The following is a 15748-nucleotide window of genomic DNA, read 5'->3' as shown; positions in this document are numbered from 1 at the left end:
AGCCACCTACCATCTCCCACTAAGGAGTCTCTTCCTTTTGGTCTACTGAGCTCTTAGCCTATCTCAGTTGGTAGTAATTCTCCAGATGGACAAAATCAGGGATGCTGTCTTCTTAGACTCCACCTTCCAAGCTTCATTGATCACCTGGGTAACACACACACACACACACACACACACACACACACACACACACACACACACACCACACTTGGAGTTAACGAAAGGACTCAACAAACACAGAGGAAAAATCCAAAGGAGATTATCTTCTTGTAATTCTAATTCTGTCAATCATTACCCGAGTAATCAGCCAGCTCTCAGATGGGAAGGTCATAAATGCCTTAAATATGTACGTCTGCTTATTACGTTTGCTTATGAGCAAGTGTATGCTTGTGTTTAGGGGAATGAGCAGGTGGGTTGGGCCCAGTATCTGCAACATAGTACAAAGTTCAAATGACCTCCTGGGAGTAGTTTTCCCCTATCATTACATTTAACACATTCACTCAAAAGGTGCGGGGGCTGTTGTCCCCCTCCCCTCTCGCCTTTCCCTTCATATAAGCCAGGCTGTCTTCAGCTAGCTTTTGCACACACAGTACTCACTGGCCCAGAGCAAGTGAAGGCCAGGAGAGAATGAGCCCGTTTTTCTCTGAGTCAGCTTGGCTCTGCTTGGCTGCCTCTGCAGTGCTAGGGGGCATGCTTCTCTACAGATCCAAGAGCCCAGGGCAGCTGTGGAGCCAGGTGCTGTGCCTTGCTGGCCTTTGGGGAGGCATTTGTCTGCTCGGCCTGTCCCTCCTCTGTAGCTTGCTCCTCTTGTCCTTGTCCTGCTTCCTCCTGTGCATGTGTTCATCTGATCAAGAATTCTTACCTGTGGACCAAAAGGCCGTGCTGGTGACGGGTAAGTGGTCAGCATTGTTGTGATTGTCACTTGGAACAGGATCTAACACTCTGCCTAGGTGGGATGTTGTCAGATTTGGCTCAAACGTAAACTACTTAAGTGAATGACAGGCAGCACATTACCAAGTGTTTTTGTCAGTTTTTTTTTTTTCTTTCCTTTTGTGTGTGTGTGTGCCTTTTCAATTGGAAGTGTCTTTGGAAGTAGCTGGTGATAAAGCAAAAGGTGACAGTTGGTCAAGGGCATCTATCTATGCAATGAGTTTGTTAGTTTCCTAGAAATACATATTAATGAGTAAAAACGGCATCTTTCCATGTGTGTCACTGTACCAGGAAACACCGGACAGACTTCTTTAGGCTTAGGTGGGACTCTGTTCTGAGCTGAATAGTCACATAGGCTCCAGGCCTGGTCACTCCCCTACATAGGAAGGTGGCCAGGGCAGCTTCTGCATAATGTTGTATGTCTAGGCACTCCATAGTGCTTAGTGCCTTTGCCGTTTGCACCACCGCTATCAGGAATTGCAAGCCTGGTGTCCTGCTTGAACCTTTTCTCTGCAAGTGTCATTAGTGTGTTAGTGCTTCTTAATTAGACCAAGTTAGCAGTGCGTGCCCAAATCTAGCTGCTCATTAGCCAAGCTGCCAGCTTTTTGCTTGTTTTGTGTATTATTCCACCGCAAGCATGAGGCCAAATTAGATTCCTTTGAGTTGTAAAACGGGTTTGTTTGGTGGTGAAGTTGGAACCTGGAAAGGGCTGTAATTAGAATTCCCCAAAGTTATCCTAACCCAGAAAGGCCTGGAAAAAAGAGGAAAGGCTATTAGCAGAGGAATCTGTGATGAGATGGTTACCCTTGCATGGGGAGGTTATCACTTCCGACTGTGGCCCTGGGTGTAGTTGGGAGAAAAATCACAGAAACAAAATTCTTGCTTCACTTGAACACAGTTTGGTTCTTTCTGGGGTGTGGGGTTGCAGGAGATGCTCTCCAGTGAGTTTAAAAGCAAACAGTGTTGTCAATCAGTGCGGTATTCACCTGGGTGGATGCCTGGTGTCACCTGAAAGCCTGCATCTGGGGACCTGGAGCTCACTTGAGTCTTTAGATGGCCAGTGGCTGGGAAGAAGGTAGTATAGGGAATCATGGTTGAGTCTGTACAGGAGTCCAGTCCGGAATAATTCTAGGTCAAACATAGCTGTTGTGTTTCCCAGTTGCGTGAAAGAATACAGAACCTTTAAGTACATTGGAGCTGTTTCTGTTTCTGTCTTTGTCTCTCTACGAAGGTCAGAGGTTGATATTGGGTGTCTTCATCAGTCATTCTCTACCTTAACTGAATCTGGATTTTACCTGTTGGCTACACTGGCTTGTAAACAAGCCCTAGAGAGCCTCTTGCCTTTGGCTTCTCAGTGAGGGGATGACAGCATTTTCTATTATGACTAGTTTTTTACTTGGGTGTTAGGGATCTGAACTCCGGTTCTCATGCTTACACAAGTCCTTTACCCCCTGAGCTATTCCCAGCCTCAGCAAAAATAGTTACAGCATGCTGCAAATCATAGGATCTCCTGGAAGTGAGAAGCTGTGGGAGATCAATTCAAGGTTTAACACTTGAGCAGTTAATCTACAAGAGGTGGCAGCTCCAGCAAAACCCAAGGTAGATGAGAAAAGAGAAATCTGCTCCCATGTGTCTTGTCAACACCCAAATCAAGTGAACATTACCATCACCAGTCCCTGACTAACCCTGCAGAGAAGTTCTTCAGAATGTTAGAGCAGGACTACAGATATTTGACAGGCACTAGAATGTCATTTGCATGATGAAGGCACAAGTTTGCTATTATCCCTGGGAAGGTTCAAGATCTTTACTATATGGAAAAATTTGGATCTGGGGTTGGAGTTCAGGAGTAGAGGAGGAATTTGTTTTGCTTGTGCTAAGGTGCGGAGTTTAACCCCAGCACCACAAACAAAATAGAACAAACATGAAACAGAAAAACAAAATAAAAATAATCAAAACAACAACAAAATGAACCAACCAAACAAACCAAAAGCTTCAAAACAAAATGGCAAAGTTAAAATGAGTTTGTGACAACACCTGAACTCCTTTAATTTTCAAAAAAGGTTTGTTTTTAGCTGCATGTGCATGTTGGAGATATGTGCTCTCCTCTAGGAGACCAGAGCGGCTATCAGATCCCTGGATCTGGAGTTAGAGGTGTCTGTGACCTGATGTAAGCTGTGTGAACTCATCTCCAGTCCTCTGGCAGAGCATCAAGTACTCTAACTTTCAAACCATCTCTCCAGCCTTAAATTTTTAAAATTATGTGTGTGTGTGTGTGTGTGTGCTTGTGCACGTGTGAGTGTGCATGTCCATGCGTGTGTCACAGTGTACATGTTGAGATTAGTGAGCAATTTTGGGAGTCAGTTATCTCCTACCACTATATAGGTTCGGGTGCTTGAACTCAGATTTTTTTACTTGCTGAACCATCTCACTTGGCCCAAACAACCTACATACAAATATACAAACAAACAAGCCAAGGCAGAAGATTCACTGGGTTTAAAGTCACCGTTTCAGGCAGCCTTAACTTTTAATAGGTGCTGGCTAGAGGAAAAAAGTCACAATATGTGAAGAGTCACAGGCATTATCCCTTTATCAGAAATGCTCTTCAAGAAGTGACTAGGTGGGGGCTGCAGAGATGGCTCAGTGGTTTAGAACAAGAGTTCCTGTAGAGGACTTGCATGTGAGCCTATGTGGCATGCCTCACAACTGCCTGTAACTCCAACTCAGGCAGTTGTGACATACTTTTCTGGACTCCACAGTCACCTGAACACACACACACACACACACACACACACACACACACACACACACAATTAAAAATAATAAACATGTCATATGGAAAGAAATAACCTGACATGTGAGGACACAGCCTAGTAGCCAAGTTCTGGCCTAAGCTTAATTCTTAACAGTGCAAACCAAACCAAACTAAACAGACTGAATTCAACTGTGTAAAGAGTGGACAAAATCCAAACCATGTTTCCAGCACAATATTATGTAAGACAGCTACATTTCCAAAGAATCCAAAATCCATGGTACCTCCTTTGAGTGTAATAATATGCAGCCATGAAAGGTGACAGTCACAAGAGGAGTGAGCTGAATGTCTGGATCATGTGGTAACCTCTTTAGGTCAGGCTGGAGCAGACAGGAATACTGTGGTAAAAGATTATCAGAAAAGTATTTTGTAAAAATATCTGTGTAAACAAAAGGAGAGAAATTTGTAAAGGAGTTTGCAATCGGCTGGAGTAGAGCACACAGCTGCTTTTTTTTTTTTTTAAATGATGTCATGCCTTTCATGCATAAAAATATTTAAAAGAGAATCAGGACAAGGCGGTGGATGCCTATAATCTCAGCATGGGAGTTCAAGGTCATCCTTGGATATGTAACAAATATGGGGTCAGCTACATAATACTCTGTCTCAAATAAACAAACAGAAATTTAAAAGAATTTGGGTATGCCAGTGCAGGCTTATAATCCCAACTATTTGGGATGCTGAGGCAGGATTACAAGTTTAGCAAAACGTCATCTCAAAATGTCAAAAAGAGCTAGGAATGTAGCTGATTCCCTACCTTCAATTCCTAGTATTCAAAAAGGAAAAGGAAAAAACAGGGATTCTTTATAGGGAGATAACACTAAGTAAAGCTTTGTTTTCTACTTAATTGTGGTCCTAAGTGAAAGACAGTTAGAAACTCAACCTTGAAAGGATATCTTCTTCCTCTTTGAGTCCTTCATTTCATTGTGATGCTCAAAACTATTTTCCTCTGAAAAATCTAATTATATTAAACATGCATAGAATATTTGAATGTGTTTGTCTCCAAGATATTCTGAAACAACGTTCATTTGTGTTTTTAAATGACTGTAAAGTCAATGAAGAACAGGTCAGTATGTTTACAAAAACATCTCAAGCACCAAAAAAAAAAAAAAAAAAAAAAAAAAAAAAAAAAAAGGAAAAACATTTGAAGCCAGAAGTTCATGGCTGTGTCCAACATCTTCAACATCTTCTTCACTTGAGGCTGGAATTCTGAGTGGAAGACACTGAGGCAAGATTTAGGAAGATTTATAAGAAGCAAAACAGACAGGGCAGGGGTCAGGCCAAGTGACAAAGTCCTCTGGGTGTCATTTCCTCTTGGTCACCATGGACAGATGTGAGTCACATCTCAGAGCTTCCCAGACTGGATATCAGGGAACTATAGTGTTTGACATTACCACTGTCGCCTGTCACTTAGCTTCTGAGCACTTCTGGCCCCAGTGGTCACTAGTTATGACTCTAACACCCTGGAGGCAGCCCTCAGACTTGGGGTGGTAGTGTACCATGAACCCATGTGCACACACAAATGGCTAAGGGCTCCAGCACAAGCCTGTTTTGAGCCATGTGTCTTTGTGTCTCTCTTAGCAGCTTTTGAACTTTTGTTGTTCTACTACAGACTGGAAATATTCCTTAGCCACATGCAGCATACTACCACTGTGGAGTTAATGGGGGTCAGGGAGAGTGATAGAACTCTGTACAAGGCTAGGCAGAAGTAGGCTGAGGAGTGGTCAGGAAGAACAAAAAGAAGCAACAAACAAATAAAGCAAAAGGAAAGGATGACATGTAGACAGAGAGAAGGACTGGTCTTTTATCTTGTCAGTGTGTGTGTGTGTGTGTGTGTGTGTGTGTGTGTGGTGTGTATGTGCATACCATGTGTGTGCAGGTTTCTGGCAGAGGGCAGAAGAAGGCATCATATTCTCTGAAACTGTGACCCTACTGACCTTGTACTGGGAAGCAGACTGATATCCTCTGTGAGGGCAGCCAGTGCTCTTAACTCCTGGGCCATCTCCCCAGCCCTTCAATAAATATTTACTAAGAAAGTCAGCTATTTTCCAGGAGTAAAGGGCAGAAGATTTAGAAAGGCATACAATCTGCCCCCTCTAATCCTTGACTCTGGACCTACTTGGGCTCGTGATCTCCCCACCCCCTGGCTGCCCCACAACCCACTACTCATGTGAGGCTTTGTTGACTTAATCCTCAGATTCTCTGGGCTTGGTGGCAGAAGCATAGGCAACTTTGATTTCCACTTCTAAGTCCTTTTGTGTGTGTGGTGCTGGGAATTGAACTCAGGGCATCATGTTATAGAAGAACTCTACCCCTTGCCACACCCCTAAACCTGCACGATAGTTTTACTAGGCATTATAGGTAATTGTGCTTTTTCTTTTATTTTCAGGTAGTGGGGAATAGTCTCAGAACAATATGTGCCTACCTAACTCACTGTAAGCTGCCTGAAGGCAGGACATAGGTCTCTTCTATGATTGTACCAGCCTTCTCAGAGGGGAGCACATTAGACCTAAAACAATGACAATGAGTGAATGAGTTTGAATGAAAGGCCCTACACAAGTGACATGTCCCCTCCCTTTGGTGAGAGTATTGCCAGGTTTGACCACTTGCTTAGGTACTTATCCACTGGTTCTCTTTGCTGCGGTCACCTGTACAGAAAGGGCGGTGTGACACAGCCACAGTCTTGGAGGCCCCATTGTTCTGTGGTGATTGAATTGTTGGCATGTTCCAGACAAGACTTTGTGTGGGCTTGGTCAGAGTCATATTCTTACTTACCCAGGCTGTGACGCACACAGAAGCTTCTTTGTCCCACACCAGGCTCGAAAGCTCTTCAGCATGGTTCGATTTCTTCTCCAGCTCTACCACCTATATTCTTCCAGGTATGGGTGCCTCTGCCTACCAGGACTCTGCATTTATGTGTGTTTACTAGTCCTCTGCCCCTTGACTCTTGGTGGTTCTTCCGGCTTCCCCTGAGGTAATCTCTATGGCTCTGTCCTTTGTCCTATAATTTTCCTGGATTCTCCAGGCAAAACCTCTGGTTGAGCTACAGCTCCGTGCACTCGACGTTGTATCTTTGTAAGTCACATGACCTAATTATGCTGCTTTTACCACCCTTGAGACACAAGGTTACATCATAACAGCCGTATTTCTTTGAACAAAGTCTTTCTATTCCCTCATATCATTTCTCTACAGTGTCAAGAGTCTTCTCCATTCTGGTCCATTTTTCTCCAACCCATTCCATTGATATGTAAATTCAGAATTCTCAGTATGTGCCTTCTTGTTATGAACTGTAAGAACAAAATGATATGACACTACACAGGATCAATATAAGAGTTTCCACACACAGGAAGCTATTGTTTTGTTTGGTGGGATTCATTCATAGCCTTTTTTCCTGCTGAATGAGTCTTAAACCAGTGATGAGGAGCTGAATAGGTAGGTGGATGAACATATCAGCATTGTTCTTGCTAGGAGCACTGGAGGACTTCTCTATGGCACGTGGTATTAATGGCATGCCCAGTGAAAGCAAGGTGAAAAAGTTATAGGTTTTGCTCATAGGGTGGGGCTTACTCTGGCTAGCTAGGAGGTCACTGGCCAGAGAGGAGTGCTTCTACGTGGCCCTCTGTGATCCTGAGTTTCATTCTCAGCCCCAATTGTTTTCTTTTTGTTACCTTTTTAGTTTTCTGCTAGAGAAAATAAAGAATTTTGCATCAGACAAATCACTCATGTCCAGTTCTTTCTGTCAACTTACCAGTCAGTTATTTTGGTCCCCTTCCCAGAGGCCAGAGAGGAAAGAGCTAGAGAGCAGCTAAGTGTGTCACAATCATATATGGCCCCCACATTGCAGAGAGCATAATGAGTGGGGATAACATTCTCCCTTCACTTTAGGTTCAGAAAGCTAATAAAGGATAACTTGTGTAAGAATGACCCCATGAGGTTTGACTGCAAGTAGAAATGGAAACAATGGCAGGCATAACAGCTGTTCTCTCCCTCCCCACACATCTAAATCTTGACTGGTAAGACACACAACATGTTAATGGGGATTGCTCACTACCTGTGGGCTCTTAAGCAACCAGCTTAACCTGTCTGAGTTAATTTTTCTTATGCAGGAACTAGGATTGCTTTCTCTTCTACATATTAAGCAGTTACGAACATACATTGCCGATTGGTACAGATTAGATGATTCATAAAACAATACTGCCCTTCCCCCTTTCTAAGCTTCTGCAGTCCATTCAAGCCCTTGATCAAGGAGGATGAAGGATGATTGGAGCTTGGCTGGGTCACTTATTAATGCTGCTTCCATATTGGCCTCATTCACTGTTGCCCTGATCCTCTATTCTCTTGCACTCTGGCCATTCCTTGGCCAACAAACACTCTTTCTGTAGCTAACTTGTTTCTTCAGTTCTTGGCCCAATCTGAGTTTTTACTTATAGATGCTTTTCTTACATGTCCAGGATTTATATATCTGGCTTGGTGCTGTGTCTGCCTTTGGCTATTTCCTTTTCAAACCCCGTTTCCTTTGAGAGCTCCTGTATGAGCAGAGTTATAACAACAGCCAACATGGAGGAGAGAGTTAAGGGCTGAGAGGAACCTCAGCATTCCATCCAGGCATCGAGAGTACTACCAAAGAGACCTTCTTCTGGAAGCACATGGGAAGAAGGCCCAGGGTCAAACCAGTGCATCCCAGACAACACTGAACTGTTGAGAATGATAGGGGAAGATGGAAGGAGCAAGATGTGAAGTAAACCCGATGGAGGGACCAAGCTTAAAAGAAGATATTTTGGGAGAGGGAGGCATTTTGGAAGTAGTGATTTGGACCCTCAAAGGAAGGACCTGAATATTCCAAAAGTACTGAGCCAGTGGATGGAGTAGATGAAGCAGGAGCTGTGAGCTTTTCTAACTTTGTTCTATTCAGCTCACAGTGAAAAGCTATGGGTTACAAAGACAGTTTGTTTACAAAATGTGTCTTTACTCATCTGTGGTTATAAGCTAGTAGGAGAATGAAATGAACTAGACTGTCCCAAATGCTGGGGACTGTACCTGGCCACACAACACTCTCACAGAGAACACTATCATAGGAAATCAGACTAGACAAAGGATGGTAAGGTAAAAAGAGAGAGAGGAAGAGAGGGAGAGACACAGACACAGAAAGAGAGAACAAAAGCACCAGCTATTTTCTAAGCTGGGAGAGGTAGCCTCTTGCTCTTACCATGCTCTTTCTGCCAAGATCAGTTAGAGCATTCCTGGTTTGCTCACTCTCCATCTGTATCAACAGTCTCAGAGTATTGGCCTGTCCTTATCTTTCCTCAAGGGAATATTTGGTAATGTGCGGCTAGAACTGAGAAGCATGGAAACAAACATGCAATGTCTAGTGATAGGACTGGACCACTGCCAGAATCTCCTATATAGGGGCATGGAGTGGTCCACATTACAAAGAACAATGTGATATCTTTATCAAAAGCTTTGAGATTGAGCTGCTTTGACCTACAATATGAGCCTTGTAGAGCAGGGACCACAGCATGCACATGGATTGTGGTATCCCCAAGAGCCAAGAATAAAGTAGCCATGATGGTCACCCAAACATAACAAAGAAAGTAGAATCCAACTGACCTCAAAGAATAGACTCTGTGATGGCTTCTGCTCTGTGTACTCTGTGTGCAGGGCACTGGGAGGTGTGGAAAGAAAGGTCATTCATAAGTCTGGTGTGTGGTTCATGCCCATCATCCCATCATACCAGAGGCTGAGGCAGGAGGATTGCTTGTGGTCTGGAGTCAGCCTGAATTAAAGTAGTTCAAGGCAGCCTGGGCTGCAGAGAGAGAGAGAGACACTGTATAAAAAAAGTAAGTAAGTAAGTAAGTAAGTAAGTAAGTAAGGAGGAAGTAAGGAAGGAATGCATTTCTGATTCACCTGGTCCTGTAGCCAATTAACCCCAAATTAGCACACCAAGTCTTATATTAATTTGTAAACTGTTAGACTTATGGCTAGGGCTCCTTACTGGCTAGCTCTCCCTTAATTATTAACCAATTTCTATTAATCTAATATTTCCACATGCTCTTGGCTTACTCAGTAATGAATGCCCTGGCATGTTACTCCTACCTCTACATAGCCAATCAGTGTTTTATTCATCAACCAATTAGAGAAACATATATATAGAAGGACATCCCCCATCAAAGGAAGGAAGGAAGAAAAAGAAGAGAGAGAGAGAGAGAGAGAGAGAGAAAGAAAGAGAGAGAGAGAATAAATAGAAGATGGAAGGCAGGATGAAGTTGTAGGGCTTCACTAGAGATTGGCATTGCTATAAACAAGGAAGTCTGAGACTCAACGGTCTGTACTGCAGGAGACACCAGGACACACAAGACTGAGCAGTTCATTGTTTTAGTAGAATTTAGCCAAGAGCTGAAGCACGACACAGAATTAAATAGTCATGAAATAGGAATGGCAGGGCCACTGCCAGAGACCCCCATTGCTGGGCCTCTGCCCAAGGCTCCTGCCTGAGGAGAAACCTCTTAGAGAGCTTGGACCACCCAGAGCTATAGACATTGAACTCCTGACCCATGTACACCTACTGGGAGAGTAGTGGAGAGAGAGAGAGAGAGAGAGAGAGAGAGAGAGAGAGAGAGAGAGAGAGACTCCACCAGCATCCACTGGAAGAAGCGATAGGAAGAAGGCAATATAAGAAAACACCTAACAATAGAAAGACAAGCATAACACCACCAGAATCTAGGGACTCTACACCAACTAGACCTGAACACACCAAAGCAGATGAAACAGGAGAGAATGACTTGAAAAATAACTTCATAAAAATGATAGAGGCCCTCAAAGACGATATGAGAAAATCCCTTAAGAAATGGAAGGAAAAACGAACAACAACAACAACAAAAAAAGAAAAAATGGAATAAATGAACAAATCTCTAAAAGAAAGTAAGGAAAGCCAAGAAAAAAAAAACAATCAAACAGGTGAAGGAAACAGTTCAACACTTGAAAACTGAAATAGAGACAATAAGAAAAACACAAACTGAGGGAATGCTGGAAATAGAAAAACTGGGTAAATGATCAGGAACTACAGATGCAGGCATAACCAATAGAATGCAAGAAATGGAAGAGAGAATCTCAGGTGCTAAAGATAAACTAGAGGAAATAGATTCATCAACCGAAGAAAATCTTAAATCCAACAAATTCTTAACACAAAACATCCAGGAAATGTGGGACACTGTGGAAAGGCCAAACCAAAGAATAATAGGCATAGAAGAAGGCAAAGAAGCCCAGCTCAAACCGAACACCAAATAGACTGGACCAAGAAAAAAAAGACCCCTCGACATATAATAATCAAAACACCTAACATACAGAATAAAAAAAGACTATTAAGAGCAGTGAAGGGAAAATGCCAGGTAAAATATAAAGGCAGACCTATCAAAATTACACCTGACTTCTCAAACTCTCAAAGGCCAGAAGGTCCTGGATAGATGTTTCACAAGTACTAAGAGTCCACGGATGCCAGCCTAGACTACTATACCCAGCAAAACTTTCAATCATTATAGACATAGGAAACAAGACATTCAACGACAAAGCCAGATTGTCAAAATACATATCTACAAGTCCAGCCCTACAGACAGTTCTGGAAGGAAAACTCCAACCCAAGGAAGTTAACTACTTTCATAAAGACATAGGCAATAGATAATCCCATTTCACTAGAACCCAAAGGATAAAGCAGGACATATATATTCACAATAACACTGCCAACAACAAATCTAAAACAAATAAGAATTAACAATCAATGGTCCTTACTTTCCCTCAACATTAATGGTCTTAACTCGCCTATAAAAAGGCACAGGGTAACAAAATGCATATGAAGACAGAATCCATCCTTCTGCTGCATACAAGAAACACATCTATGATTCAAAGACAGACATTACCTCAGGCTAAAGGGTTGGGAGAAGATCTTGAATCAAAAGGATGGCAGGTGTAGCCATCTTAATATCTAACAAGTTAGACTTCAAACCATAATCGATCAAAAGAGATGAAAAAAATCATTTCATTTTCATCACAGGAGAAATCCATCAGCACAAAATCTCAATTCTGAACATCTATGCCCCAAATACAAAGACACTCACATTCATAAAAGAAATGCTACTAAAACTCAAAGCTCACATAAAACCTTACACATTCATAGTGGGAGACTTTAACACCCCACTTTTACAACTAGACCGGACCACCAGACAGAAACTTAGCAAAGAAACAAAAGAACTATCCGAAGTTATGTCCCAATTGGGCTCAACAGACATCTATAGAACATTCTATTCAAACACAAGAGAATATACCTTCTTCTCAGCTCCACATGGAACCTTCTCTAAAATTGACCACATACAAGGTGGCATATCAAACCTCAACAGATAAAAGAGAATTGGAATAGTCCCCCGTATCTTATCAGACCATTATGCTTTACAGTTGGAATTCAGCAACAACACAAATCACAGAAATCCTACAAACTCATGGAAACTGAACAATGCACAATTGCAACATACCTGAGTCAAAGAAGAAATAAAGAAAGAAATTAAAGACTTCCTAGAATTTAATGAGAATGAAGACACAACATACCCAAACTTATGGGACACTTTGAAAGCAGTGCTCCGAGGGAGGTTCATTGCACTAAGTGCCCATATGAAGAAAATGGAGGATAGTCACATTAGAGAATTAACAGCACAACTGAAAGCCTTAGGACAAAAAGAAGCAAACTCACCGTGGAGGAATAGACACTAGGAAATAATCAATTTGAGAGCTGAAATCAATAAAGTAGAAACCAGAGAAACAATACAAAAAAAAATCAATGCAACAAAAAGTTGTTTTTTTTTGAGAAAATCAAGATAGACAAACAAACCTTTATCTAAACTAACAAAAAATCAGAGAGAGAATATGCAAATTTACAAAATTAGAAATGAAAAGGAGGAACATATCAATGGATATGAGGAAATCCAGACAATTTTCCGGGCATACTTTGAAAACCTGTACTCCACAACATTTGAAAATTCAAAGCAAATGAACAAATTTTTGGTTAACTATCACTGAACAAAATTAAATCAAGAACAGATAAGCAACTTAAATAGACCTATAACCCCTAATGAAATAGAAGCAGTCATCAAAAGCCTCCCAACCAAAAAAAGCCCAGGGCCAGATGGCTTCAGTGCAGAATTCTACCAGAAATTCAAAGAAGAGCTAATACCAATGCTCCTCAAATTGTTGCACACAACAGAAGCAGAAAGTTCATTACCAAACTCATTTATGAGGCCACAATTATCTTGGTAACCAAGCCACACAAAGACATAACTAAGAAAGAGAACTACAGACCAATATCCCTCATGAACATCGAGGCAAAAATCCTCAATAAAAACTGGCAAATAGAATCCAAGAACACATCAGAGAAATCATCCACCATGACCAAGTAGGCTTCATTCCTGGCTTGGAAGGATGGTTCAACATATGAAAATCTATCAATGTGATCCACCATATAAACAAACTGAAAAAGAAAAACCACATGATTATTTCATTAGATGCTGAAAAAGCCTTTGACAAAATTCAACACCCTTTCATGATAAAGGTCTTGGAGAGATCAATGATAACAGGTACATACCTAAACATAATAAAAGCAATATACAGTGAACCAACAGCTAACATCAAACTGAATGGAGAGAAGCTTAAGGCAATTCCTCTAAAATCAGGAACAAGACAAGACTGCTCACTCTCTTCATATCTCTTCAATATTGTACTTGAAGTTCTAGATAAAGCAATAAGACAACAAAAGGAGATCAAGGGGATGCAATTGGAAAGGAAGAAGTCAAACTGTCACTATTTGCAGATGATATGATAGTTTACATGAGCAACCCAAAATACTCTACCAGGGAAGTCCTACTGATAAACCCCTTCTTCAAACTAGCAGGACACAAGATAAACTCAAAAAAAAAAAAAAATCAGTAGCCCTACTATATACAGACGACAAAGTGGTTGAGAAAGAAATCAGAGGAAATATCACCCTTACAATAGCCACAAGCATAAAGTATCTTGGGGTAACGCTTACCAAACAAGTTGAAGACCTATATAGCAAGAACATTGTGTCTTTAAAAAGAAATTAAAGAAGATACCATAAAATGGAAAGATCTCTCATGCTCTTGGATAGGTAGGATAAATATAGTAAAAATGGCAATCTTGTCAAAAGCAATCTACAGATTCAATGCAATCCCCATCAAAATCCCAGCACAATTCTTCACTGACCTTGAAAGGATAATAATCAATTTTATTTGGAAAAGTAAAAGACCAAGGATAGCCAAAATAACCCTGTAAAATAAAGGAAAATCAGGAGGCATTACCATCACTGACTTTAATCTCTAATCTAGAGCTATAGTTCTGAAATCAGCTTGGTATTGACACAGAAATAGACAGTTAGACCAATGGAATTGAATACAAATTCCTGACATTAACCCACACACCTATAAACACATGATTTTTGATAAAACAGCTAAAAGTACACAATGGAAGGAGGAAAGCATCTTCAACAAATGGTGCTGGCACAACTGGATGATCGTGTGTAGAAGACTGAAGATAGACCCATGTCTATTGCCACATACAAAACTCAAGTACAAATGGATCAAAGACCTCAGCATAAATCCAGCCACTGAACCTCTTAGAAGAGAAAGTGCACGGTACTCTTGAACAAATTGGTACAGGAGAGTGTTTCCTGAACATAACACTAGTAGCAGACACTGAGATTGACAATTAATAAATTGGACCTCCTCAAACTGAGAAGCTTCTGTAAAGCAAATGACACAGTTGACAAGACCAAATTGCGGCCCACTACCCGGTATTAGACCTTCACCAACCCTACATCTGACAGAGTGCTGATCTCCAAAATATACAAAGAACTCAAGAAACTAGTCAACAAAACACCGAATAACCCTATTAAAAATGGTGTACAGAACTGAAGATAGTGTTCCCAATAGAGAAAATCAAAAAGGCTGAAAGACACTTAAGAAAGTGTTCAACATCCCTAGCTATCAGGGAAATGCAAATCAAAATAATTCTGAGATACCATCTTACTCCTGCCAGAATGGCTAAAATTAGAAACACCAATGACAACTTATGCTAGAGAGGATGTGGAGAAAGGGGAACACTCCTCCACTGCTTTGGGAGTACAAACTTGTACAGCTATTTTGGAGATCAGTATGGCAGTTCCTCAGGAAAATGGGAATCAGTCTATCATAGGACCCATCAATCCCACTCTTAGGCATATACCACTATTATAGATCTCTCATCTAGTAGCTGATGGAAACAGAAGCAGACACCCACAGCTAAACACTGAGCTGAACTGAAATACAGATGCAGAGAAGGGAGGACAAGACCAACCTGCAGAAACACATAGAGATAGCTGACCTGAACAACGAGAAGTTAATCAGCCCCCAGACTGATAGCTGGGAATCCAGCATTTGACCGAGTCAGACCCCCTGAACATGGGCAGTCTAAGGGACCTCTGACAGTGGAACCAGGATGTAATCCTGGTGCACAAAAGGACTTTGGGAGCAAATTCCCCATGGAGGGATACTTACTCCCTTAGCCTAGAGACAGGAGGGAGGGTCTAGTGCCTACTCCAAATGATTTGACAGATTTTGTTGGCCCCTCCTGAAAGCCATCACCCTCCCTGTGGAATGGGGAGAGGGAATGGGATGGGAGGGTTTTCAGGGGGCATGGGAGAGTGGGAGAAAGGGAGGGAGAGGGAACTGGGATCGATATGTAAAATAAGAAAAATTAATTAATTATTTAATTAAAAGATCCAGCAATTCCACTCTTTGGCATATACCCAAAAGATGCCCATTCATACAACAAAGATATCTGTTTCAACTACTGTCATAACAACATTATTTGTAATAGCCAGAACAACAACAAGAAGACAGGAATGGCTCCACTGGACTCACATAAAAGAAAGCTTCTTAGCCCACAGTGGGCCACTGAGCATAGTGTGATCAGCTTGGG

The 15748-nt window shown here is 41.7% G+C and overlaps 1 protein-coding gene across 1 annotated transcript in view; it reads left to right on the top strand.

Moving 5' to 3' along the window:
- The first annotated feature begins 476 nt into the window (after nucleotides 1-476).
- Hsd17b2 (hydroxysteroid 17-beta dehydrogenase 2) overlaps nucleotides 477-15748 on the top strand; it is a 59433-nt gene continuing 44161 nt past the window's right edge. The window contains exon 1 of the mRNA XM_051201490.1: nucleotides 477-892. Coding sequence (XP_051057447.1) covers nucleotides 628-892 — 265 coding nt within the window. The 5' untranslated portion in view covers nucleotides 477-627. The remainder of the gene's footprint in view (nucleotides 893-15748) is intronic.

The sequence above is a fragment of the Phodopus roborovskii genome, unplaced genomic scaffold (genome assembly GCF_943737965.1).
Source record: "Phodopus roborovskii unplaced genomic scaffold, PHOROB, whole genome shotgun sequence".
Taxonomy (NCBI): domain Eukaryota; kingdom Metazoa; phylum Chordata; class Mammalia; order Rodentia; family Cricetidae; genus Phodopus; species Phodopus roborovskii.
The sequence above is the reverse complement of the archived record's forward strand: the minus strand, read 5'-3'. Positions and strand labels throughout refer to the sequence as shown.